The sequence below is a fragment of the Lactuca virosa genome, chromosome 3 (assembly GCF_052849685.1).
Source record: "Lactuca virosa cultivar CGN04683 chromosome 3, Lactuca_virosa_CGN04683_v6, whole genome shotgun sequence".
In the NCBI taxonomy this organism is placed as follows: Eukaryota; Viridiplantae; Streptophyta; class Magnoliopsida; order Asterales; family Asteraceae; genus Lactuca; species Lactuca virosa.
Genome location: NC_136428.1, coordinates 411,842,517 through 411,867,773, shown reverse-complemented (window position 1 = coordinate 411,867,773; position 25,257 = coordinate 411,842,517). Strand labels below are relative to the sequence as shown.

Genomic DNA, 25,257 nt, shown 5'->3' with positions numbered 1-25,257 from the left:
ATTTTGGTTCGCAGGGTAGGTCAGCCATCAACCGATTCATGGAAGTTGATGCTAATGCGGGAATTAATACGGTCCGCATTCGCCGTCTTGAGGATGCTCGTGAGAGAGCTACGAGAGACGATGAGGCTCTGCTTCAAGAACTAGCGGTAACCCGAGTCATAGAACTCCGAGCACGCCAGACAGTGTATGAGCCACACCTTCTTGATGTGGAGCGTCAGCTGGCTGAATTGAGGGTTCGTCCGAGGGGTGCCCGTCGCTAGTAGGAGCGTCAGCTGGCTGGAATTGGACTAGGAACATTACCCTAAGATGTTTTTGTAAACTTGTTTTTGATGTGGTAGTGTTCATGCTAATCCAATTTCTAAGATAATTGTCATAATTTCAAGATTTGTATTAGTTTGTATGTTCATGCTAATTTCTTGAAGATTGATGATTTGAATTATCTTGTTCTTATGAGGTTCTTAGATTAATAGAAAAGTTGTGTGAAATAGTTGTTTTCAATCCATTTTAATCTAAGAGTTTATTCCAAAGTGTGTTTTTGTAACTTGTCCTCAAGTTATATGAAAAGTCACATTTAAGAATCATAAAACTCATAAAAGTTGGCAAAGGTTACAAAATGAAGAGTCTAGTTCTAATTAAATGGTTTTATGACTCCATAACTTGTCCTCAAGTTATGGAGGTTCAAGAGTCTCTTCATTAAATTAAAAAAAAAAGTGTAACCTTAATTAGTTCCATAAGTTACAATAAAAAAAAGTTATTTTTTTTTATTAATTAGTTTAAAGTCTTCCATAACTTGTCTTCAAGTTATGGAACTTGAAGAGTTTTTTTTTTAATTAAAACTACTTTAAACTCATAAGTTATGGAATTAATTAGTTTTGAATAGTTTCAAAACTTGCCCTCAAGTTTTGGAATTTGAAAAGTTTTCACTTATGAATACTTAAATTCCAAGTTAGCCCTTAGAATTTTAAAAGTTAAAATTCAAACCTTATACTTTATAATATTATAAGTTAATAATATTTATATATATGTATAAGAGTAAAGTCAGTCTTACCGTTAGTAGGCCTCATTCACGAAGCCGGTCGTGAATCCGGTCTATAAGGGGGGTATAAGGTTACTGCCTATAAAATGGCAGTTTAATGGGTGTCCACTCTCACCCACCGCTTCCTTGACTGGTGGAGGGTCGTTAGCCGAACGGGTAGGACAAGGACTATAATTCTCCTTTCATTAAAAGTATTAATGATAAATACTAAGTAACTAAACTCTTATTAATACCCAATCTTAGTTACTTAGGAAAATGTGAATTTGGTGCTAACCCATGAAATTACACTTTGCACTTTGCTTAAGTCGTTAGTGGAGCGTGTGTGGTTAACCGGCACACTAACCTGGACTTAACAAGGTAGGCAAAGGGCAACTTAATATTTATCATAGTATCGGTGGAGCGTGTGTGGTTAACCGACACACTGATTAAGGGGTAAATATTAAGGGTACCAAGTATATTTGCATGGTTATTCACACCTTGAAAGTTTCAAGACTTAATCAAGAATAAAACCTAAAGTCCTTCACTAGCACACGACTTGAGGTTTATAACCTATCGTGTTGAAATTTTTGTGCCTATTCAAGTTGGCTTTGCATAGGAGTTCTGAGAGTTCTCAATTGGTTGCACAACTACTTGGAAGCAATGGCAGGCACCTGAGCTGCCAAATGGCAAGAATTTAAGATTGCACAAGTTTAATCAATATGAGTTTGGATTTGTCACTAACCTTGTCTTGTGATTATGGTTTTGACAAATTCACATGGATAAGAACACATACACTATTAAATCTAAGTGTCATAAGGTTTCTCTCCGATTCATGAAAATGATGGTGAGGAAACACTTTCACTAAGTAGATTTTAGCTAGATAGCAATTGTGATATTTGCATTCTCAAAGTCGTTAGTGGAGCGTGTGTGGTTTACCGGCACACTAACATGGACTTGTGAGAAGTGGCAAAGGTCTAAACAATTGAGACTATGATTACGGCATCCCTTTTCATAGTTCTAAAATTGTTTAGACACACATGTGAGCTATCTAAGAGAGGTGTATGATTTTGATAAAGTTTTATCAAAACAATCTAGTATCAGAAATCTGAACTTTGGTAAGAAAGTCAGCTGATTTCTGAGTACATGTCAAAGCTAGTGGGAGCATAAGTGTTATGCTAATAATCATCATGTTAGTGGGAGCATGATAATTATGACAAAGGTTGCAAGTTAGCAATGTTAATTATAGAAAACAAAAGTTTCAATTCGTGAGGTTGCAGGGGTTGAAAAAGTTGTTTTGCTATAATTAAGGGAGAGGAAATTATACTTCATTTCAATTCTAAAAGCTTAGATTGAGATTTTAATCGTATTTAATCAAGGATATATATATGAATTTCATGTTGGAATGGCTCAACATAAGGAAATTCTATATATGGGTCCATTATTTGCGTTCTAAAATTCGATTATGATTACGGCATCCCTTTTCATAATCTGAATTTTGAGAACTTGGCAAATTGAAATGGAAATATTATAGCAAAAGACTGGTTTAGTCTTTATGTGAGACATCATGAATCGTGTCCCATATGCTTCGGATATAGGATCGATTACATGTGCTATATTCGTCCGTTCTAAAATTTTCCAAATGCCTGGAGCATTATGAAGGGAAAAGGTCTAGAATTGGATATGACTAAAATGATTAAGCAATTGTCGAGGACAATCTAAGGTTTACCAAAGATTGGTTGCTCAAGGACAGTTGGAAGTATAATGTTAATTCTGGAAGGACCATATTGACATAATCTGTAAGGAGGCAACTCTTGTTCAGAAGTGATAGTCAAAATGGAATATGGAAATGTTTCAAAGTTAGAAATTATTCAATATGTGTAAGATTAGGAAACTTAATGAAAGAAGGATGTTTCCAAGGAGCTGATCTCCTTTGGAATGCTCTGTAATGATTGTTGTCAAGTCTTTCTGACTTCGTGCATAATCATTAAGAGGATCAATGCATATAAGTTTAGAATCTAACAGATTTCAGTAAATGGCATGAATTTTGAATTCTTGCATTTGCAGTAAGGATTTGGGACTGTGAAAAGAGGATCATTGGAGTGATGTTCAATTGATCTATTTTACAAAGTAAAGATCATAGACAAACATAGTATGCATACTTGGTGTATGGCATGACTAGTGTTTAGAAAACATAGTGTACATGCTTGGAGCATGGGACAACTATTGTTTTAAATTCAATATAAAGTTGATAAAACCGAAACAATGAATAATGAGTAATCAGTATGGTGATAAATAAAAGTGTTTATTTATATTCATAGGGTTTGATACCATATTTGATTCATTTATTCTTGTGTTTCACTTTGCATGTTTTGACTTCCAGAATAACTAAGTCGCTCTTCCTGAATGATTAAGTTATTCAAACCATCCACAGTCGGTCATATGTTGGAAGTAGATATGAATCAAGACTGTCATGGGTTGGTTTGTAGAGATCCAAGTTGGTGGACAAAGTGGTGCTACAACACTCATGAGTGCTCATAAGTTCTGAGTATTGGATTCAACCCGCGCTCATTTGAATCACTTCATGGATTTTATCACGAGTGATCATGAGACGATAATATCTTATATTCTTCAAACCTAGAGATATGAGTTGTTACTATGAGTTGGTTATACATTGATTGCACGAAAACGCATTGGTAACTCGATGTTATAAAACGTGCCTTTGTGTATGATTCAACAAGTAGTAGAACAAGCCATATGAGTCGAAGTTTATCCATTCCTTTTACCTTCGGGATAAAAGCGATATCTGTGGGCCCCTCGATGATTTAAAGATGATACGTGTGAGTGCTTGGCCAAGCCAGGACTGATTTGATTTGTTCAATCAGTCAGTCATCATGAATCGGAAATCGGGAAACAACAAATGGACAGAGAGAATGATTGATAATCCATGTCTCAGTCCATATGATATCTAGAATGGAGGAATATATGATCCCTTATCTAATGGACAAGTCATTGACAAAGGTCAGAGTTCATCGACAAGGTCAGAGTTCGACAGAAGCTTTTGAGAGCTACGATTGCTGATCGGTTCCTGAAGTCATACGCAATAATAGTTTTAGACTTATCCAAGTGGGAGACTGTTGGATTAATGTCTAAGTCCATAACTATAATTGTTAAGACTTGACCCGACCCGACATGGTCCATTTGGGTTGCATGGCATCATGCATTTGGATAGACTATAATGAGAGAAATAACACTTAAGGTTGGTTAATATATTATAAGTTCTAATATATATTAATAAGGTTATTTAATTAGTATTGATCAAGAATTTATTTGGAATTAATTAAGTGATCAAAAGGAGACTAATTAAATATATGGGTTGATTGTGTAAATCATTCATTCTTATATATGTGGGCTTGTGATCCAAGATTCCTTATGTTGGACTAAGTCCATGGGGTGACCCATGGATACTCCATGGAGGTTAAAATCCATGGAGCATAAGGAATGGGTAAAGTTATGAGTTACATGGTGTAACCCTAATAGCCACCATATAAAAGAATCCCATGGCTCAAGAAATCGGGCACTAATGTGTGAGTGTGAGGGCTAGACGATTTCAAGGAGTGTTCAAGTTTCTCTCAAGTTATTCCAAGTGTATTTGGTGTTGTGTGAACCATTTGAGGTGTCACACTTGGGGCACTAGGCACTCAAGCTTCATGAAGACATTCTACATCAAAGAGGTATGTATTCTATCTTGTTATATTTATTATTTTGTATGCTAGATTAGGATAATACCTTGGATGTTCATAATTGTATGTATAATAGAGAAAACATAGATCCAAGGTATTTAGGGTTGCATGTACACTTAGGAGTGTTAGAATGCTCATAACCCAACATCACTCTCATCATACTCTCTATTGAATACTTACCAATATCTTCATCGTTTTAAACTTATAGCTACAAGATGCCTCCACGTCGATCAGCGAGACGCACTACTCCGATAACTCCGAATCAACAACCACCACCACCTCCTCCACTATACAATCCAGTAGCTATCCAAGCTGCAGTGAATGCGGCTGTTACGGAAGCCCTAGCTCAATTCAGTGCTAGTAGAACTAGCGGGAGTGGAACAACGGTTCATTCCACTCAAGGTAATGCTCCAGTGCGCTCTAGAGAGTGCTCGTATAAGGACTTCACCAACTGCAAGCCCAGGACCTTCAACGGGACTGGCGGAATCATTGCCCTCTCGCAATGGTTCGAGAAAACGGAGTTGATCTTTGAGATCTGCTCCTGTCTGGAAGGGAGCAAAGTTAAATTTGCTGCCTGCACCTTCATGGACAGAGCCTTGACGTGGTGGAATAGTCATGTCAAGTCACTAACTCTAATAGTGGCTAATGCTATGGGTTGGGAAGCTCTGAAGGAGCTCATGGTAGAGGAATGCTGCCCGAGGGGCGAGGTTCAGAAACTTGAACATGAATTGTGGAGCCTAACCATGAAGGGCTCCGACATAGTCTCCTACACTGCCAGATTCAGCGATCTGGTGGCACTATGTCCGGGAATGGTCCCTACTGAGGGAAAGAAGATAGAGAGGTATATCTGGGGGCTGTTGCCTCCATTTCAGGGGAATGTATTAGCTTCATACCCCACTACCTTTGACAGTGCCAAGCGATTGGCACAGCGGCTCATTGATCATGGAGTCCGCACCCCGACAACGACAACAACCCTGGCAATCCCAGAACCCTCCAAGGCCGCTGACAACAAGCGGAAGTTCTGGGATAACAAGAAGAAGAACGCGGCGTAAAACGCTGCCAAAAAGCAGCAGGTTGTAGCTGTTCATGCTACAATAACACCTACTGCTACTGCGTCGATGAAGAAGTATGTTGGAAGCTTGCCTAAGTGCAACAAATGCAGCTTCCACCATAATAGACCCTGCCGGGAAATGAAGTGCGCTAACTGCGACAAGAAAGGGCACACTGCCCGTTTCTACAAGGCTCAGGCAAGGCCAATCACCCAAGTCCCCGGCGTTGGTGTGGGCCAGGCTTGCTACGGATGTGGTGAGGTGGACCACTACAAGAGAAACTGCCCGAAGGCAGGGAATGCCGGCGGAGTGGGAAGAGTTTTGGCTATAGGCCACGAGGAAGCGGTAGCCGACCCCACAGTGGTCACTGGTACGTTTCTCCTCGATAACTCATATGTATGCATACTGTTTGATAGTGTAGCGGAGAGGAGTTTTGTGAACCAGAAATTTGCTCACTTACTTAAACAAAAACCACGTGCACTTAAAGAACCATTCACTGTAGAAATGGCTAACGGAAAGACAGAGAGCACTAGCTGCATATACATAGGATGTACACTAACTCTAGATAGCCATTCATTTCCAATCGACCTCATGTCGGTCTCGATTAAAAGTTTCGACGTCATTATCGGCATAGACTGGTTGAGTTCTCATCGTGCCGACATCATGTGTTACGAAAAGATCGTTCGCCTTAATCTACCGTCTAGCGAAACTCTAGTGATCTATGACGACAAGCCAGACACGAACCTTCGTATTATCTCGAGCATACAAGCCCAGAAGTACTTACGAAAGGAATGTCGCGCATTCCTTGCTCATTTAGTCGATATGAGCCAAGAGACAAAAGACATAAAGAACATCCCAGAAGTACGCGACTTTACCGACATCTTTCCAGAAGAACTACCAGGATTACCTCCGCAGCGTCAAGTCGAGTTCAGAATCGACTTAGTTCCAGGAGCTACCCCAGTAGCCAAATCTCCCTATCGTCTAGCACCAGCTGAGATGTAGGAGCTATCCAGTCAACTTAACGAGTTGCTCATCAAGGGTTTCATTAGACCAAACTTCTCACCCTAGGGAGCACCGGTCTTGTTCGTCAAGAAGAAAGACGGATCGTTCCGTATGTGCATCGACTACAGAGAACTGAACAAACTGACCGTCAAGAATCGTTACCCTCTGCTATGCATAGACGACTTGTTCGACCAACTGCAAGGGGCGAATTACTTTTCAAAGGTAGATCTGAGATCCGGGTATCACCAGTTACGAGTGTTAGAGGAGGATGTCCCGAAGACAGCCTTCCGAAATCATTATGGACACTACGAGTTTGTAGTGATGCCGTTCGGATTGACCAATGCGCCCACATTATTCATGGACTTAATGAATAGGGTGTTCCGTCCTTACTTGGATCAATTCGTCATTGTATTCATCGATGACTTACTTATATACTCTCGTAGTAAGGAGGAACATAGTCAACATCTACGTCAGGTCTTAGGAACACTGCGATCAGAGAAGCTTTATGTGAAGTTCTCTAAATGCGAATTTTGGATTCGAAGAGTCGAATTCTTGGGTCACGTGGTTAGCGAAGAGGGAATTCATGTGGACCCTTCCAAAATTAAGGCCATTGAGAACTGGTCAGCACCGAAGACGCCTACAGAAATTCGTCAATTTCTAGGCCTCGCTGGCTACTATCGCAGGTTCATTCAGAACTTCTCTCGGATTGCGAAACCGCTTACAACATTGACCCAGAAAGGTGTGGCCTTTGAATGGGAAGAGAAACAAGAGAAAGCGTTCCAAACGCTAAAATGAGCCTTATGCACTGCACTGATACTATCCCTACCCGAAGGGATAGAAGACTTTGTGGTTTATTGCGATGCATCCAACCAAGGGCTTGGCTGTGTTTTGATGCAACGAGGTAAGGTCATCGCCTATGCCTCAAGAAAGCTAAAGACACACGAGGTCAACTACACCACACAGGATCTTGAGTTAGGAGCAGTGGTATTTGCTCTGAAGATCTAGAGACACTACCTGTATGGTATAAAAAGCACTATCTTTACAGACTACAAAAGCCTCCAACATATATTTGACCAGAAGGAGCTCAATATGAGACAACGACGGTGGGTTGAGCTACTTAGTAACTACGAATGCGAAATTCGTTATCATCCCGGCAAAGCCAATGTAGTAGCTGACGCCCTAAGTCGGAAGGAATGCTCTGGTCGTAGAGTCAAATCATTGACTATGACTATCCATTCACATCTGTCCACACAAATTAACGAGGCTCAGCTAGAAGCCTTGAAACCTGAAAATGTGGTGGGTGAATCCCTGAGAGGGATGGATAAAAACTTAGAAGTCAAGGGTAGTGGAGCCTTATATCTCATGGATCGGATCTGGACACCGAGACACGGTGGTTTCAGAGACTTGGTCATGACCGAGGCACACAACACTCGATATTCCGTCCACCCAGGTTCAGATAAGATGTGTCTGGATCTTAAAAAGCTATACTGGTGGCCTAACATGAAAGCAGAGATTGCTACCTTCGTGAGCAAGTGCCTTACTTGCGCCAAGGTTAAGGTCGAATACCAGAAACCCTCAGGTTTACTTCAACAACCAGAGATACCTGAATGGAAGTGGGAGCGGATCACAATGGACTTCATAACCAAGTTGCCCAAGACATCGGGTGGTCTCGATAACATTTGGGTGATCGTAGACAGGTTAACAAAGTCCGCACACTTCCTGCCTATCAAAGAAACTGACAAGATGGAGAAACTAACTACGACATACATTAGGGAGATTGTACGACTGCATGGTTTTCCCATATCCATTATCTCTGATAGAGATAGTAGATTCACTTCAAGGTTTTGGCAGTCGCTACAAAATTCCCTGGGAACTAGGATGGACATGAGTACAGCCTACCATCCGCAAACCGACGGACAAAGTGAGAGGACTATTCAAACTTTGGAAGATATGTTGTGAGCCTATGTGATAGACTTTTAGAAGGCATGGGATGCTCCATTTGAAGCCCTCTATGGCCGTAAGTGTAGATCCCTTCTGTGTTGGCTGAGGTGGGTGACACTCAGTTAGCTAAAGGACGAATTCCTGACAGCACTCTCACAGGTCCGGAAATCATTCGGGAAACGACAGAGAAGATCGTTCAGATTTGTGAACGACTGAAAGCCTCTAGAGACCGACAGAAAAGCTACGCAGACAAGAGAAGGTAACCTTTGGAATTCATAGCTACCAACGTAGATCTATACCGTACTAAATCCATAGCTACAACAGGCACTAAGTCACATCGTCGCCAGGGTTTATACAACAGGCACTAAGTCCATAAATGCTAAGGTACTAAATCCATAGCTACCAACGTACATCTATACGGTACTAAATTCATAGCTACCAACGTACATCTGTATCGTACTTTCATCCCTCATTCTTTATCTACCCATGTTTTACCCAACATATTTGAAGATAAAATATATATACATTTTAAATCATTTTAAACTTGTATAAAACATTCATTCAACATCCATCTCAAATAAATAAACAACATATATACACATAGCACGTATTTTATATAAAACACTTCATATTTATGTGTAATATGAAAGTGACTATACACTCATTTGTTAAGAAGACGATTGGATAGTACTTCGGCTCTAAAAATAATATTCTTCGATGAAACCGGGATGTTTTCTCAAAAACCAGGCTTCACGCGGGCAAAGTTTCGGCTCGAAAACTCTTTTTATCGGAATCTTCGGGGCGTCAGGATGTTTCGGATGTCGATATGTAACCGGGGTGTCGGGGAAGTGTAGAGGGTCTTAAAGATGAAAAAAAGTAGGAGAGAGGTTAGAAAATGACAACCAAATCCGGAGAGCTTCGATTCCTATTTATAGGCTGAAAAATCACATTCACGTCGTGAACCAGGTATATTCACGTCGTGACTTTTGATCCTGGTCATCCCCTAGGTATGGCGTGTGTCTTCTAGGCTCGAAAGGTGTCGTTCACTGAGTTCACGTCGTGAACATTGTGTTCATGTCGTGAACGCAGTCAGGTCTCGAAGTTTGTGCTCCGAACTTCAGAAATTCATATCTTTCTCATACGAACTCCGTTTTTGACGTTCTTTATATCCACGCGTAGGTAAAATTATGCTCTACAACTTTCGTTTAGACTCCATCGGTTAATTTTGACTTTATTTTTAATATTATATTTTTAACGGGCCGGGACAGGAAAAGTCCGCTAAAAATTCATAACTTCTTCATCCGACGTCCGTTTTCGTCTGTCTTTTTATCGTTACACTACTATTAACGATATATTCGATTCTTGTTTAGGTTGTGTCGGCTAAAAACCGCTCGATCTATTATTCGAATTTCGGGCTGCATATTGCTAAGCCGAAACTTCGAAAAATCATAACTTCCTCGTACGAAGTTAGATTTGGGTGTTCTTTTTATGCATGCTCTCGGTTTAACGTATTCTACGACTTTCATTTAGATCGCTAACGCTAAATATCGCTCTATCGTAAATTCACTATTTACGTCGCGCTGTGTCGTGCCGGTTCTGTCGTGAAACTTCGACGAGTCGCCGAGTAGGTGCTGGGCAGAGAAAACCCTAAGTTCCGGGGTTGAGCCTATTTAAAGGAACTTATGACCTCGATCTCGATCTCGTCGAGTGGGATTACAAGAGTCTCGTCGGACGGACACTTTTTCAAGTTCGAGACGTGGAAAGTAGAATGTACGTTACTGAGTTCGAGTGGTAAGTTAAGTTTGTAAGCTACAGGGCCGATCCTAGCGAGAATCTCGAAAGGCCCTATGTATCTTGGATTTAGCTTTCCACGCTTTCCAAAGCGTATTAAGCCCTTCCAGGGTGAGACCTTCAAGAGAACACGGTCGCCCACCTGGAATTCCAACGGTTTCCTTCGTTTATCTGCGTAGCTTTTCTGTCGGTCTCTAGAGGATTTCAATCGTTCACGAATCTGAACGATCTTCTCTATCGTTTCCCAAATGATCTCTGGACCTGTGAGAGTGCTTTCAGGAACTCGTCCTTTAGCTAACTGGGTATTACCCACCTCAGCCCAGCACATAGGGGATCTGCACTTTCGGCCATAGAGGGCCTCGAATGGAGCAACCTTTATGCTCGTGTGATAACTGTTGTTGTAGGAAAATTCGACAAGGGGTAAATGAGTATCCCATGCTTTCCCAAAGTCGATCATACAGGCTCGCAACATATCTTCCAAGGTTTGGATAGTCCTCTCACTTTGTCCGTCGGTCTGTGGATGGTAGGCGGTACTCATGTCCAGCCTAGTTCCTAGGGAAATTTGTAACGACTGCCAGAACCTCGAAGTGAATCTACTATCTCTGTCCGAGATAATGGATATGGGAACACCGTGCAGTCGTACAATCTCCCGAATGTAGGTTCTTGTAAGCTTCTCCATCTTGTCTGTTACTTTGATAGGCAGGAAGTGTGCGGACTTGGTCAATCTGTCGACGATGACCCATATGGTATCAAGTCCACCCGTTGTCTTGGGCAACTTGGTTATGAAGTCCATAGTGATCCGCTCCCACTTCCATTCAGGTATCTCCGGTTGCTGGAGTAATCCTGACGGCTTCTGGTATTCGACCTTGACCTTGGCGCAAGTAAGGCATTTAGTCACGAAGGTAGCAGTCTCTGCTTTCATGTTAGGCCACCAGTATAGCTTTTTAAGATCCAGACACATCTTATCTGAACCTGGGTGGACGGAATAACGAGTGTTGTGCGCCTCGTTCATGACCAAGTCTCTGAAACCACCACGTTTCGGGGTCCAGATCTGATCCATGAGATAATAAGCTCCGCCACCCTTGACTTCCAAGTTCTTATCCATCCCTCTCAGGGATTCACCCGCCACATTTTCAGGTTTCAAAGCGTCGAGGTGAGCTTCCTTAATTTGTGTGGACAAGTGTGAATGGATAGTCATAGTCAATGATTTGACTCTATGACCAGAATATTCTTTTCGACTTAGGGCGTCCGCTACTACGTTGGCTTTACCCGGATGATAACGAATTTCGCATTCGGAATCACTGAGTAGCTCGACCCACCGTCGTTGTCTCATGTTGAGCTCCTTCTGGTCGAATATGTGTTGTACGCTTTTGTGGTCTGTAAAGATAGTGCTTTTTGTTCCATACAGGTAGTGTCTCCAGATCTTCAGAGAAAACACAACTGCTCCTACCTCAAGATCGTGAGTAGTGTAGTTGACCTCGTGTGTCTTCAGCTGTCTCGAGGCGTAGGCGATGACCTTACCTCGTTGCATCAGAACACATCCGAGTCCTTGATTTGACGCATCGCAATAGACGACGAAGTCTTTTATCCCTTCGGGGAGGGATAGTATTGGTGCGGTGCACAAGGCTCGCTTAAGCGTTTGGAACGCTCTCTCCTGCTTCTCTTCCCAGTCAAAGGCCACGCCCTTCTAGGTCAGTGTTGTAAGAGGTTTCGCGATGCGGGAGAAGTTCTGAATGAACCTGCGATAGTAGCCAGCGAGGCCTAGAAATTGACGAATTTCTGTAGGCGTCTTCGGTGCTGACCAGCTCTCAATGGCTTTGATTTTGGAAGGGTCCATGTGTATTCCCTCTTCGCTAACCACGTGCCCTAAGAATTCGATTCTTCGGATCCAAAATTCGCATTTCGAGAACTTCGCATAGAGCTTCTCCGAACACAGCGTTTCTAAGACTAGTCGCAGATGTTGACCATGCTCCTCTTTACTACGAGAGTAGATAAGTATGTCGTCGATGAAGACGATGACAAACTGATCCAAGTAAGGACGACACACCCTATTCATTAAATCCATGAATACTGCGGGCGCGTTGGTTAATCCGAACGGCATCACTACGAATTCGTAGTGCCCATAACGAGTTCAGAAGGCTGTCTTCGGGACATCCTCCCCTAGCACTCGTAGTTGGTGATATCCGGATCTTAGATCGATTTTTAAAAAGAAGCTCGCCCCTTGCAGTTGATCAAATAAATCGTCAATGCGAGGCAGAGGGTAACGATTTTTGATGGTCAGTTTGTGGAGCTCCCTGTAGTCGATGCACATATAAAACAATCCGTCTTTCTTCTTGACGAACAAGACTGGAGCTCCCCAGGGTGAGAAGCTTGGTCTTATAAAGCCCTTGCTGAGCAGTTCGTTAAGTTGACCGGATAGTTCTTGCATCTCTGCAGGTGCTAAACGATAGGGCGATTTCGCTACGGGGGTAGCCCCTGGAACTAAGTCGATTCTGAACTCAACTTGATGTTGCAGAGGTAATCCTGGGAGTTCCTCTGGAAAGATATCGGGAAAGTCGCATACTACTGGAATGTTCTTAATGTCTTTCGTTTCTTGGCTCACATCGACCACATGAGCAAGAAATGTGCGGCATTCCTTTCGCAAGAATTTCTGAGCTTGAATGCTCGAGATGATACGAAGGTTAGTGCCGGGTTTGTCGCCATAAACTACTAGAGTTTCGCCAGACGGCAGATTAAGGCGAACTGCCTTTTCATAACACTTGATGTCGGCACGATGAAGACTCAACCAATCCATGCCGATAATGACGTTGAAACTTTTAATTGAGACCGGCATGAGGTCGATCGAAAATGAATGGCTATCTAGTGTTAGGGTACACCCTATGAATATACTGCTAGTGCTCTCTGTCTTTCCATTAGCCATTTCTACAGTGAACGGTTCTTTAAGTGCTCGTGATTTTTGCTTAAGTAAATGAGAAAATTTTTGGTTCACGAAACTCCTCTCCGCTCCACTATCAAATAGTATGCATGCATAAGAGTTATCGAGGAGAAACGTACCAGTGACCACTGTGGGGTCGGCAACCGCTTCCTCGTGGCCTATGGCCAGAACTCTTCCCACTCTACCGGCATTCCCTGCCTTTGGGCAGTCCCTCTTGTAGTGGCCCACCTCGCTACAACTGTAGCAAGCTTGGCCCACTCCTGCGCCGGGGACTTGGTTGAGTGGCCTCGCTGGAGCTTTGCAGAAACGGACGGTATGTCCCTTCCTGTTGCAGTTCGAACACTACATTTCCCGGCAGGCTCCTGTGTGGTGGAAGTTGCACTGGTTGCACTTAGGCAAGCTTCCAGCGTACTGCTTTACCGGAGCAGCAGCAGTGGCAGGTGCTATCGCAGCATGAACTGCCACGACCCGCTGCTTTTTGGCAGCCTTCTTCTTCTTCTTGTCATCCCAGAGCTTCCGCTTGGAATCAGCGGTTTTGGAAGGTTCCGAGATGGCCAGAGTTGTTGTTGCGGCCGGGGTACGAACCCCATGGTCTATAAGCCGTTGTGCCAATCGCTTGGCACTATCGAATGTAGTGGGGTTTGAAGCCAAAACATTTCCCTGGAATGGAGGCACTAGCCCCCATATGAATCTCTCTATCTTCTTCCTCTCTGTATGAACCATGTTGGGACAGAGGACCACGAGTTCACAGAACCTGGCGGTGTAGGAGACTATGTCGGAGCCCTTCATGGTTAGGCTCCATAGTTCCTCCTCCAGTTTTTGGATTTCGCCCCTCGGGCAGTACTCCTCAATCATGAGGTCTCTTAAAGTTTCCCAGCCCATAGCATTAGCCACCACAAGAGATAGTGACTTTACATGGCTATTCCACCATGTAAGGGCTTTGTCTTCAAAGGTGCAAGCAACAAACTTGACCTTGCTCCCTTCTGGACAAGAGCAGATTTCGAAAACTGATTCGGTCTTCTCGAACCATTGCGAGAGGGCAATGACTCCGCCAGTCCCTCTAAAGGACTTGGGCTTGCAGTTAGTGAAGTCCTTATAGGAGCACTCTCTCAAGCGCACAGGAGCTTCACCATGAGTAGATTGAATAGGGGTTCCTCCTCCAGTGGAACCAGAAGAATGGTATTGAGCCATGGCTGTAGCCACAGCCGCAGCTACAGCAACATTCAGTGCTGCCGTATCGATTTGAGGAGCAGGTGGTGTTACAGTTGATGGAGGATCGCGTCTTATTGATAGACGTGGAGGCATCTTTTAACTATAAGTTTAGAAAGATGTGGATATTGATAAGAATTTAATAGGGAGAATTTATGAGAATGACTCATGGACTAACTCTCCATAGCCCAACAACACAATTGAATAGCACGATTGAATGTAGATCTAGTACTAAGAGATGATAGCATTTGGATAATAATTTCCATGAGATTAGATATCTGTCAATATTACTGGAATTACAGATGTAATAAGTTCGGAAAAATGACCTAGAAGTAGGCCTTACATCAACCAAGATGGGAAAATTTTGACAGAACTACGACCTAATCAAGACCTAACAGGTCTAAGATTTACAAGTCTAGGAAATTAGACTAAAGTTTTTACATAAACTATATTATATCCAAAAGAGAAGTCGATGAGACTCTATCGGCGACGAGAACTACTAGAGTGAGTTCTTGAATCCGACAGAAGGCGTTCTATGTCCCTCATGCGCCTTTCAGATCTTACTTGCTGAGCTCGAAGTTCCCTGACTTCAGCTTGGGTTTCAGCAAGTTCCCTCTGCAGAACTGCATTGCGGACCTGAGTCCTTTCATGAGCAGACTCTAGTTGGCAAATGCGGACAGTGTTAACGCCAGAGTTGGCGTCAATCTCCACGACTCGGTCGATAGCTGCTCGACCTTTCTCGGTGTTCCGAGAAATCCTATGAACCATGATGGGTAGGACCCTGTCAGCTGAACCTCCCTCGGTGAGGTTGTAGAAGCTTCTGTCTCCATTGTAGGGAATGGGTTGACCCTGTTCCTGACTCTATCTATTCAAGTTTGTGGCCCACAAAGGTGTGGGTCCTTGAAATATTGGACGATGGTTTGGGTTTGGGTCTTGAGCAGCTGGGGGTAGGTTGTTGACTTCTGGCTCTGAGTCAGAACCATCAGAAAAACCTTCAGCTTCGTGATCATCCAAAGGTATTGGGTGATCATCATCTGGCTCTTCTCCCAACCATCCAGCATTGCCGTGGTTGGGATAGTACGGGTCTCCGGGGATATGGAATCCAGCCATGATCTACGCGAGAAAAGGGATATAAGAAATAACTAAATAGACGAACTAATTAGATAATTATAAGATGATCTTTATCAGTTACTTCAACATTTGCGTAGTGCATACCAGTCATATGTAACCGAGACAGGATAAACCTTCGAATAAGTGACCCTAACTCTAAGCCCACAACCAAACAAGGAACAGGAAGTAAAGCAAAGATCAGATTCTAAGTCTATGATATCCTAGATACATATAACTTTAGCGTATCCACTCAGCAACTATTGATATACTAATAAAGACCTTTAGTTCTCAGATAAGTAATTATAGTAACACAAAATACTCCTATAGTATTTTAAGTTTATGTTATGTTCTACTGTTCTCATTGTAGTAGTGTTGGTAAGTTTTTAGACTTGTTGCAACCTCACAACTACACTTAGGCACATGCTAATCACTCCTCGGATAATGTAGTTGATCAGGCTACATCTTCCCAGGGTTGACCATATGTCTCTAAGTCTACTTGTGCTGCCCAACAATCGTAATACTTTTGTTTTGTCCTAGTGACACTGATTTTAGTATGAATGCATGTATGTATACTTGGTTAAATATTTTATTATTTAAAAGTATAAACTCTTTATTTGAGTATTTTAATCCCGCTGTGTTTATAGTTCGTATATCTTTTATGGGTTGATACACTCGATTCACTATAAACAATGCTCTGATACCAATCTGTCACACCCCAAAACCGGAACGGCGGAATCGTTCGGGGGTGGAGGACGTCATGTACAGTATCACAACAATGCAAAGTAGTAAACAAGCAACAACATCATCCATTGCATTAATAATATAATTTAATACAAGTGTGTTCTGTCAAGTTATATAGACACCAACAATATACATCAAAATAAAAGATGAGTCTTGAACGAGCTCCATCTTCTCAAAACCTGGTACTGGTACCTGTCTACTGGTGACCTGAGAATACAAGTTATTTTGAAAGAGTTTATCAGCTTTAAAGCTGGTGAGTTCATAAGTATATTTGTGTCTGTATTTGTATGAAAGTGTTTGTAAGTCTGTAATGTATAAGTTTGAAAATGTTTGTAATTGTTTGTAATTGTTTGAACTCCCCTAGAAAACCCTATGTTTCCTACTAAAAGTAGCCTTCTACCAAGGCATCTAGTGTCTGTGTGTGTGTCTCTTGTAAGAGTATGTATTTTCCCAAATATGACTATCATTAACCAAAACTATGGTTTTTACATTATTGTTTATTTTGTGTGAAGATCACAAAGTGAATGTAATGGGAAAATGAAATAGTACTGTAGTGTGGTATTAAGTAACTACTGCTGTACTAACTACCTTAAACCAATTGTTATTTAAAGTACCATGTGATCGGCCTGTATCCTGCTACCGACTATAGAACGCGACAATGTAAGATGTCGGAAAAAATGACGTTTGGCACCCGTAGACTTGCAAGTCCCACTGTAGCGAGCAGCAAGGTGTAGGATAGTCAATCCAGTATAGATCTATACACAAACTCATACGTTCCCCACTTAAGGAGATTCTGGATACAAAAACGGTCATGACAGGTAATGCCATGCCCCGTTACGTGGCTCACATAACTATAGTAATGTTCTAGTATATGTATGTGCTAGCTGTATTGTGTGTTCTCTCCCTGTCTAGCATGTATGTATGTTCTCTCTGTATGGTATTGTTTGTTTCTCATCATAGTATTCTCTATATGTATGTTATGTTCTCTCTGTATAGTATTGACTCATGTATGAACTGACTCTTTGTATGTTTCATTGTTCTAGTAATAGTATTAGTATCTCCCTAAACTATACCTATTATAGCTTACTAGTAATGTTGTTTGAATGTATGAACATGTGTGTATACCCTTGCTACCCAAAGGTATTGAACTGAATGAAAGAAGGAACCTTTATACCTATATACATATACATAATATATAGCTAGGATTCAAACGACCTTCGGACAAATAACCTGAATACCCTAAGTCCACAACCAAAGAAGGAACAGGAAGTAAGGTGAGCTATCAGTCCTAAGTCCTTTCAATCCTACTTATATAACTATATCTATATAGGTACACATTTAATAGAAAATAAGTTTAAAAGAGTTTAATAAAAGTATTTGATATGTACAAGAGTTTGTAAAACAGTTTGAAGTAAAACAGTTTGATAACACAGTTTGAAAAGTAAGAAATCCACTTGTTTGGTAGTTATTAATCACATGTGATTGATATAATAACTAAAATTTTTCAACTTGTATTCCCCCCCCCCCCATAAAAGCATTTAAAAACATTTAAAAGGTTAATTAAGGGGTATGAACTCACCTGTAGTGAGTGGTTTGGATGAAAGTGTCGGATAGGATGCTAAGTGTCAAGTGAAGACTTGTGCACACACGCAGATCCTATTTAACATATAATGATATATATATGAATACAATTAGTGCTTATAACAACTAATTATTGACTTGGAACCACCTTAGGGACTAGTAAACACTTATTTTGAAGTGTTACAACCATATATGATTGTATATAAGGGGTATATGGCTATACAAGGGAGTGTATGGTCAAATTACACACTATTTGTGTGTGTGCGGCCGCACACTCCCTATGGAATGTGCCAAAACGTATTTTAAGGCTTTAGGACTCATCTAGGAAGGTTTCTTACTTCATGCTTTAACCTTATATGGAGTTTATTGCCATTTTTGGACCTCAAAAGAGTGTGTGCGGCTATACTTGGTGTGTGCGGTCGCACACATGGTGTGTGCGTCCGTACACACTTGAAGATCATATGAAATGGCGTTTTTCATGTGTAAATTCAAGGGTCTTTAGCTTATAACAAGCTATTGCAACTGTATATCCGATTTAGAGGCTTAAAAGGGTGATTTAAGGTCCAAAACTAGTGTGTGTTCTTGGTGTTCTTGGTGTTCTTGACTAAAAATGGATGTTTTCATGGATCAAACCAAAGGGTTTTGCTAGTTAGGGTCGTGTATCAACAAATAAAAGGAAGGATTACTACCTTTTATGAAGATCAAGATGAAGATTTGGATGATACTTGAGAGGATTTCGAGTTCTAGTTTTGAAGAAGTGGAAAAAGTGTTCAAAATGACTAAGTGTTCTATATATAGGTGGGAGTGTGCGGTTGGGATGGGTGTGTGGCCGCACACTCCATATGTTAGAGTGTTTGGCCCGATTTTGCTTGATATGCATCGAGTTATCCCCTTTCTAGGCTCCTACCTTGATGGTACTAGGTTTAGAACACTCAAATAGACTCTGTACAGTGCTAAAGGATAGCAAAACAAGTCTAATTTTGGTTGAACCGATTTATTGTACATGATAAAATTTTCAGGTTGCCATACGATAATACCATACGCTTGGGTTATCTTTGAGATTATATAAAGAACACCGAAGGAAACATACAAGATCTGGTAGTCATGGATCGTGAAACCCAAGAACCTATTATATATGTATATGGTTTTGTGCAGGTGACCTTAAAGGAAGGTGTTCTTGATATCGAGCTAATAGATCGGCCAATATCAGCAAAATAGAATGAGAATTGTTTGTATAGTTGATGGTTTCATAACGGCACCGAATGTCTCATCAAAATCAATCCCTTCTTGGTGGTTTTGACCATTGGTCATAAGTTAAACATTATAGATAGCAAGGGTACCATCAAAATTAAATTTTGTTTAAACTACCATATAAAACGTATCACATTAACTCTACTAGGTTATGGAACAAGAACCCAAGTGTTATTAGAAATAAGAGCATGGAATTCCTCAATTGCTTTATGTAGGGAGGATTATGTAATATTTTCATCAAAATATTAAAGTTTGTATAATATATTCAAATCTTATAGTATTTTCATCCAAATATAATATTTTATATATTGTAATCAAATTATGTATTGTAAAGTCCTATATTTCAAACCAAAATTTTCATTTTTAAAATAAGAAAAATAATTCAAAACATAGATAAAAACCCATTTGTTTGATAATCATAAAAAGCAAGTATCCAAAATCAGAGTAATAGCCATAATAGCTGAAGTAGTAACAAAATATTAACATTGATGTGAATGTGGTACAGTCAAGCCAAGCCCTTCCCCTTATCAGCATAACTACCTGAAAACATTTAATCAACAACTATAAGTACAAAGCTTAGTGAGTCCCCAAAGATACCACATACTCTAATACATATACAATGCATATAAACAAATAGTTTGCGACCTTGCATTGTTCTGCATGAATCACAACCTAGTGTTATTCCTACAACAACAATTGACTCATAACCTAGTGTCGTCCCGTCATCAACAATGGTTATCTAGGCTCACAATCTAGAGTTGTTCCACAATCAACCCCTCAAACATGACACATAAATGCATCATACATTCAATCAATTAATATACAAAAGATTATTCTGATCTACTTGTTTAATCACACGCTAATTGTACAACTATATCCTATCATACAAATGATATATTTACTGTCACACATAGTATAGTGAGAAAAATTAATTGGTGCAAACAACTACAATATCACAAGAGCAAACCTAGATATAGATAATGCAGATCACCTATAACCAAACAGAGGTCTATCCTATGTCTAAAGCTGAAATCCATCAAAGTTTGACCAAAAGTAAAACTAGTAAAAAAGTCAACGGTCAACTAGTCAAAGAGAACGGTCAACGGCCAAATGCGCCACGTCCATTAAAGGATAAAATTAGTCATGAATTTTGTAGTGCCCAAGTCGCCAGGTATGGATTTAACCTATTATCCTATTTAATTAGACCAAAAAGGGGGAAGGGGCTCGCGAGTAAGCTGGGCGTACATTAGGTACGCATGACGTACTCCGTGCATGCGCCCCATCGGGGCTGATCCCGGCGTACGTTGGGCGTACTCGAGTAAGGGAAAACCCTAAATTTTAGGGTTTGCACCATATTTAAAGTCCTTAAGTCCCTCAAGTCCATTACCCTTTCAGCCTTCATTGCCCTTTTAGTGCCAATCTCAAACCATAGCCTTCTTGAGTGCATTTTTGAGCTTACCTTGAGTGTTTGGGTGTTCTTTGGTGATTTTGAAGAAGAAGGAAGTTTGGGAAGAAGCAAAGGAAAATAAGGAGCTTGTAGATCCAGAGTTTGTGCACCATTTCTATCCTATTGTAGGAACAATAAATAAGATCGAAAGATTCTATAATAATGGAGTGAATTAAAGATAAAAACAATGAAGATCAAACGTGTGTCGAATGCTTTGATTAAACAACTCTAGAAGAGTTCTAAGGAACTTCTCTGTAAGAGTGTACAAACGGCTGTTAGGGTTGCTAAAGCGTAAAAAGCATTAACCCTAATGTTACATGCATGCACTATATATAGGCTAAGACTGGAAACATGAAAACGAGAATGGACAGGCCCATCTCGAAATAAATAAACCTATATAAGACATAAATGACACAACACTAATAAACCAAGAATCTCCCCATTTTTGTCAAATTCCAAAGGAGAGTCTTCACTGTTGCCTTCTCTGTGTGTTGAAAATTTTGGGCATTAAATTCAGAAGAACGTTTCAGACACTTAGATACATTTGATCATATCTAAGAAGCTTTTCAAATCCGCACCTGAGTTCGCTTTGTAGGTTTCAACCATGGAGAGAATAGTCTTCAGAGCTGTAGTTGAGTAAAGATGTTTGTCTCTCAGAAAGAACATACTCTTTTGAACTACATCACCAACCTTTAAGTTATAAGCAACACTCCAGTTTTCTTTCTGAATAACTCCCAGCCTAAGCTTCTTAAAATTCGTAGGCTCCTCTTCGGGTTTCATAGTGGGTCTTTTCTGCTAAACCAGTGCTATCTCTGTATCCATCTTCGCAATCACTAGGATATAGCAGATAAGCATTCTTCTTAGATGGGCAACGATGGGCTCGTATTTCTTCTCATCTTTCACAACAATGTTGAACAAAGAGATCCAGTCATATGGATTCATAAACGACAGCTCTGCCAAAGTGAATTCATCCAATACTCTATCGACTCCTACAAATCCCTTGAACCTTATGTTCATAAAATCTTCTGTAGGCATAGCTGAGCAAACCTTCAACCTGTAACGACCGGATTTCCAGGGACATGATTGTGTATGTTAATCTTGAGATTTGAGGAGGGACTCGACGAGTTGAGGGACCAACTCGCCGAGTCGAGTCGAGATTGCCGCGTGGATTTAATGAGCGGACTCGACGAGTCCAAGGATGGACTCGCCGAGTAGGTGCTGGGCAGAGAAAACCCTAAGTTCCAGGGTTGGAGCCTATTTAAAGGAACTTATGACCTTGGGTGCGCCTCATATCTCCTGTGAGAAACCCTAAATCTCCATTGGAGCCAAGGAAGAGTTCTTGTGATGAAATCAAGTAATTTTGGTGTGGTTTTTCAAATGAAGTGAAGGGATTCAGCTTGAAGGACCAAAGGAGGTTGTTATTCTGAGACATCTAAGCAAGGATCTCCATTTTGAGGTAGTATTTCGCCCCTTTCCTTCTGTTTTTGTGTAAATCCTTGAATCTAGGGTTTTCCTTACCCTTCCTTGGATAGTTTATGATGCATATGAGGTCCCATTGTGGAGAAAGTCTTAGATCTGGACCTTAAGAGGTCCAGAGAGTCCCAATCATTCGGCTTTATGTTGTTTCCTTTGAGATATGAGCCTAGGTTGCCATTTTAGAAGCTATTTCACCAAAAGAAGCTTTATGTGTGTTGCATGAGTGTAAAGATTGGACCTTTACGTGATTATTGAGCATTGGGAAGTCAGATCTATAGGTTAGAGAAACAGATCTGACCTCAGAAGGTCTTTTGAGTGTTGCCATGGAGGAAACTCGCCGAGTGCATAAGGGGATGTGACAACCCGAAATTTCTATTCTGTACAACCATTCAATTCAATAGAAGTCAGATCAGTTTCTGCTAACTTTCAAGCTTTTTGGAATAAGTTTGAGTGTTTTAAAGTTAGTACTTCAGGAGATAACAGGAGAGAGGATGCCCTAGGGTTTATTGTGCAACAATAAAGTCCCAAAACTCCAAGAGTTTGGAGTTTACGGCCTAACACAAAGGTGTTTACGGCCGTAAACCCCAAGGGGTATAAATATGGCACTTAGCCATTTTATTCACTTTTTCACATTTTCAAGAACTAGAACTCATTTCTCTCTCAAGTATCATCCGACTTTTCTTCAAGATCTTCAAGAAAGTATGTGTTTCTTGCCTTGTTTAGTCGATATCTTACTTAATCTAGTGATCTTACGTGATTTCATCCGTGAAATCGTTCCATTTGTGTAGATCTTCAAGTGTTCTTAGTTTCACCAAGAACACCAAGAACACACACTAGTGTTCTTGGACTTTTAGCACCTTTTCAAGCTTCTACCTAGTAAGTACTCTTACCCTAGTGTGTTATAAGGCTTGTTACACTTCATAATCATCTAGAAAACACCAAGAATCAAAGGATCAAAGGTTTTTACGGTCCAAGAACACCTTGGACCGTAAACCCTAAAAAGGGTGCCAAAGTGTGCCCTAGTCCCTTACAAGCCTTGGAAACTAGCCTGGACCCCTTCCTTGATGTGCTTAGTTCTTGAAAACATCAAAAGACCATAAACCATTTGGGTTTACGGCCGTAAACCCAAGGAGAAGTGGTCCAAGGACCATAAACTCCCTAAAGGAGTGAAATGGTGCCCTAATCTCTTCCTAAGGCTTAAACATGAAGTAGGAATGCTTCTTATGATCTTAATGGCTTCAAAACACAAAATGGTCGAGTACCATGAGTTTACGGCCGTAAACTCATGGGTTTACGACCGTAAACTCAATGAGTTATGGGTTTACGACCGTAAACTCAATAAGAGTTGGTCACAAAACCGTAAACTCCAAAGGAGTTTACCCTTGAACCCTAAACTCAAATACAAGGTCCTACCACCCTTAGATGAAATCCTTAGGACTTATAGCACTTAAATCAAGTGTTTTACATGTCTTAGGATGTCTTAAACTTGGTTAATTAATTGTTTAAAGACTAATTTGATACATATATGTGTTATTATATGTTAACTAGGATCATTGTGTGTGTACAAGTCTTCACTTGACACCTAGCATCCTATACATTCCGTTCATCTAAACCACTCACTACAGGTGAGTTCATACCCCTTAATTAACCTTTTAAATGTTTTTAAATTCTTTTATGGGGGGATACAAGTTGAACAATTATAGTTATTATATCAATCACATGTGATTAATAACTACCAAACAAGTGGATTTCTTACTTTTCAAACTGTGTTACCAAACTGTTTTACTTCAAACTATTTTATAAACTCTTTTTCATATCAAATACTTTTATTAAATTCTTTTAACTTATATTATGTGTATCTATGTAGATATAGTTATATAAGTAGGATTGAAAGGACTTAGGACTGATAGCTCACCTTACTTCTTGTTCCTTGTTTGGTTGTGGACTTAGGGTTTTCAGGCTATTTGTCCGAAGGTCGTTTGAATCCTAGTTATATATCATGTATATGTGTATAGATATAAAAGGTTACTTCATTCATTTCAATACCTTTGGGTAGCAAAGGTACACAAACATGTTCATACATTCAAACAACATTACTAGTAAACTATAATAGGTATAGTTTAGGGAGATACTAATACTATTACTAGAACAGTGAAACATACAATGAGTCAGTTCATACATGAGTCAATAACAAACAAACAATAGATACTATGATGAGAAACAAACAATAGATACTATAATGAGAAACAAACAATAGATACTATGATGAGAAACAAACAATAGATACTATGATGAGAAACAAACAATAGAACACTATGATGAGAAACAAACAATACATGCTAGACAGGGAGAGAACACACAATACAACTAGCACATACATATACTAGAACATTATTACATTTATGTGAGCCACCTAACGGGGCATGACACTACCTGTCATGACCGTTTTGTATCCAGAATCTCCTTAAGTGGGGAGCGTATGAGTTTGTGTATAGATCTATACTGGATTGACTATCCTACACCTTGCTGCTCGCTACAGTGGGACTTGCAAGTCTACGGGTGCCAAACATCATTTCTTACGACGTCTTACATCGTCGTTTTTCTATGAGTCGGTAGCAGGATACAGGTCGATCACATGTTACTTTAAATAACAATTGGTTTAAAGTAGTTAGTACATCAGTAGTTACTTAATACAACACTACAGTACTATTTCATTTTCCCATTACATTTACTTTGTGATATTCACACAATAAACAATAATGTAAAAACTATATTTTTGGTTAATGATAGTCCGATTTGGGAAAATACACGCTCTTACAAGAGACACACACAGATACTAGATGCCTTGGTAGAAGGCTACTTTTAGTAGGAAACATAGGGTTTTCTAGGAGAGTTCAAACAATTACAAACTTTTACAAACTTATACAAATACAGACTTACAAACACTTTCATACAAATACAGACACTAA

General features: G+C 40.4%; 1 protein-coding gene across 1 annotated transcript in view; it reads right to left on the bottom strand.

The window, feature by feature from the left end:
• The window catches only part of LOC145165032 (calcium-dependent lipid-binding protein-like), a 37,451-nt gene extending 15,604 nt beyond the window's left edge, over positions 1–21,847 (bottom strand). The window contains exons 1-2 of the mRNA XM_079083670.1: positions 21,614–21,847; positions 20,825–20,932 (exon numbers count right to left, since the gene is read on the bottom strand). Coding sequence (XP_078939796.1) covers positions 20,825–20,932; positions 21,614–21,847 — 342 coding nt within the window. The remainder of the gene's footprint in view (positions 1–20,824; positions 20,933–21,613) is intronic.
• Between the last annotated feature and the right edge of the window lie 3,410 nt (positions 21,848–25,257).